Source organism: Melospiza georgiana, chromosome 8 (genome assembly GCF_028018845.1).
Source record: "Melospiza georgiana isolate bMelGeo1 chromosome 8, bMelGeo1.pri, whole genome shotgun sequence".
In the NCBI taxonomy this organism is placed as follows: domain Eukaryota; kingdom Metazoa; phylum Chordata; class Aves; order Passeriformes; family Passerellidae; genus Melospiza; species Melospiza georgiana.
This window is the reverse complement of record NC_080437.1, coordinates 36420256-36422927: the sequence shown is the minus strand read 5'-3', so window position 1 is coordinate 36422927 and position 2672 is coordinate 36420256. Positions and strand designations below refer to the sequence as shown.

Sequence of the window (2672 nt, the reverse complement as noted above, 5' to 3'; positions counted from 1 at the left end):
CGCTCCTCGGGGAGGGAGGGCCGGGCTCTGCGCGCCTCCGTCCATTCCGCGAGCCGCCACGGGCCCGCGCCCCGTTCTCCCGTGTGCCCGGCAACACCTCCGCGGTAATCAGGATTTTTTTTTTTTTTTTTCCCCCCCGTTTATTTGTCTTTTGGAGCAGGAGAGCCTTGCCAGAAAGTGGTCGATTCAGCAGTGTCCTGAAGCTTTTTTTTTTTTGCCGAGCCGGTTTTTACTAGGATGACACCACGTTGAGCGCGTCTGCAAACAACAACAACAAAAATATTTATTCTTTTTTCCCCCCCTCCCCCCTTAAAAAAAAAAAAAAGCCACCTCGCAGTGTCGCCGGCTGCAGTTATACTTTTTTCTTCTTTTTTTTTTTTTTTTTCTTTTTCTTTTTTTTTTTTTTTTAAACCACCAAACTGGAACGCCATCCAACTCGCCGCACAGAAGTACTCAGTAAATTGTTTATGTCGTGCCAATACAGGACAGATTGAAGAAGGAAGCAAGACTTGAACTGGGCTTTTCTCCTACCGATCACAGGGAGTAAAGTCATCTCTTATATTCCAGTCGCCAAGGAGAGAGAGAGAGAGAGAGAGAGAAAATCAAGCAACAACCAACCCACCCCGTATCTGACATTTCCCTCAATTTTAACCCCTTTTGGTTAGGAGCTGGTTTTGCCCAAATTTGTTTTAATGTTTGGGATTCAGGAAAATATACCGAGAGGTGGGACGACCATGAAAGAAGAACCGCTGGGCAGTGGGATGAACCCCGTCCGCTCATGGATGCATACCGCTGGGGTAGTGGATGCTAACACGGCCGCCCAAAGGTACGTCTGCCAAATCCTCTCCCGGCGCTTTTCTCCTCCTGTATTTCTCATCCCGGCCGTAAATCCCCCCCCTCCCTTAACTCCCCCCCCCGCCCGCCCCGTATCAGTTACAGCCTCCCCGCTCCGCGCCGCTCCGCGCTCCCCGCATCCCCCCGCGTCCCCCCGCGGCCGCGGAGCCTGCGCGCCCCTTCCCGCCGCTCTCACCCACGCCTTGTCTTGTTTTCTCCCGCAGCGGCGTGGGGCTGGCTCGGGCGCATTTCGAGAAACAGCCGCCTTCCAATCTCAGAAAATCCAATTTTTTCCACTTCGTCTTAGCTCTGTACGACAGGCAGGGACAGCCGGTGGAGATTGAGAGAACAGCTTTTGTGGACTTTGTGGAGAAAGAGAAAGTAAGTCTGCCAGTTTTCTCGAATTTTTTTTTATTTTTTTTTATTTTTTTTTTTTACAATTTTTTAAGCGTAATTGAGCGGAGCAGAGAGCAGAGCTCACTCCCAGCACGGCGGCTCTCCCGGCACTCAGCGGCGCCCACGCCACGTGCGGCTCCCCCCGGTCTCACGGCCGCTCCGAACAAACCCCGCGGTTACAAACTTAGCGCCGACTTGTTTTAAACACCGCGAAAACGGCAAAACGTGACATATTTGCACCGAGCTAATGACATCATCGGCGCTCCACACCAGGAGAAAAAAAAAAAAAAGAGAAAAAAAAAAAAAGAAAAAAAAAAAAAAAAGAAAGGTGACCGTGGGCTGAATTTCTGCAAACTGTTAATTCCGAGCCGCTTCAGGGACGAGAAAAATGGGCAGCAGGAGGAGGGCGATATTTTTCATGCTAAATGTAATTATTTATCGTTACTTGCAGGAGCCAAACAATGAAAAAACTAACAATGGGATTCATTATAAACTTCAGTTATTGTATAGCAACGGTAAGTTGTCGTTCTCTCATTTTTGAGCGTCCGTGTGCCGCAGAAAAGTCTGATTTTTCCTTCCGAGGCCTTTTTTGGGGGGGAGCAGGGGGATAAAGGGCATAAAGATTTCGAGATTAAAATTACACGCGTGTAAACACGGCTCTTTCCTTGGCATATAAGGAAAACAAAACATAAAGGATCGATAAGTCAATGGTACTTCACATGATTAACCGGTTGGGCTTGAAGTGGAAAGTAAAAAAGGGGATCGATGGCTGCTCGGGCACTTTTGAGGCACTTGTTTTTTGAGTTTGGGAATTGATGGCAATTATTGGGATGGGGCGAGCGGGCAGAGCGGAGCCCCGGCCGGGCGGAGCCGCTTCCTCGGGCGCGGAAAACCCGCGGGGGCCGCTCCGCGCCCGCGCCCGGGGCCCCGCGCGTTCCCCGGGGCCGCGGCCGGGGGGGGCAGGCTCGGCCCCGGCCCCCGAGCTCCGGGATCGGCGCAGCTCCGTCACCGGCTCGGCCCCGGCTCGTTTTTATCCCTGTTATTATTATTTTGAATTTTGAATTTTGCCCGCAGCCGGCGCGGGGCCGATCCCTGCCCGCTGCGGTTAATTGCCTGACCTCACCCTTTCCTTGTGGGACTGGGGGGGTTCGCTGCCGAAATCCTGACCGCAATTTTCTCTGTGCTTTCCCTCGGCAGGCGTCAGGACGGAGCAGGACCTGTACGTTCGGCTAATAGACTCCATGACCAAACAGGTGAGAAAGTTTGCGCGTTCCCGGCCACGCGAGTTCCCAACTTTGTGCCGCGCCCGTGCTGGGGAGGGCGGGGGGCGAGCGAACCGGAGCGCGGCCGCTTCTCCTTGAGCGGAGCGGGTAAATCAGGGAGCTGCTGACCGAGATGCCGCTGACCGGAGGATATTTGGGAAACAGAAAACCGTGTGTTGT

At 52.9% G+C, this 2672-nt stretch overlaps 1 protein-coding gene across 11 annotated transcripts in view; it reads left to right on the top strand.

The window, feature by feature from the left end:
* The first annotated feature begins 479 nt into the window (after nt 1-479).
* The window catches only part of EBF3 (EBF transcription factor 3), a 118900-nt gene continuing 116707 nt past the window's right edge, over nt 480-2672 (top strand). For all 11 annotated transcript variants that reach the window (XM_058029278.1, XM_058029283.1, XM_058029276.1 and 8 more), the window contains exons 1-4: nt 480-826; nt 1059-1215; nt 1682-1745; nt 2428-2483. In XM_058029278.1, the coding sequence (XP_057885261.1) occupies nt 693-826; nt 1059-1215; nt 1682-1745; nt 2428-2483 (411 nt within the window). In that variant the 5' untranslated portion in view covers nt 480-692. The remainder of the gene's footprint in view (nt 827-1058; nt 1216-1681; nt 1746-2427; nt 2484-2672) is intronic.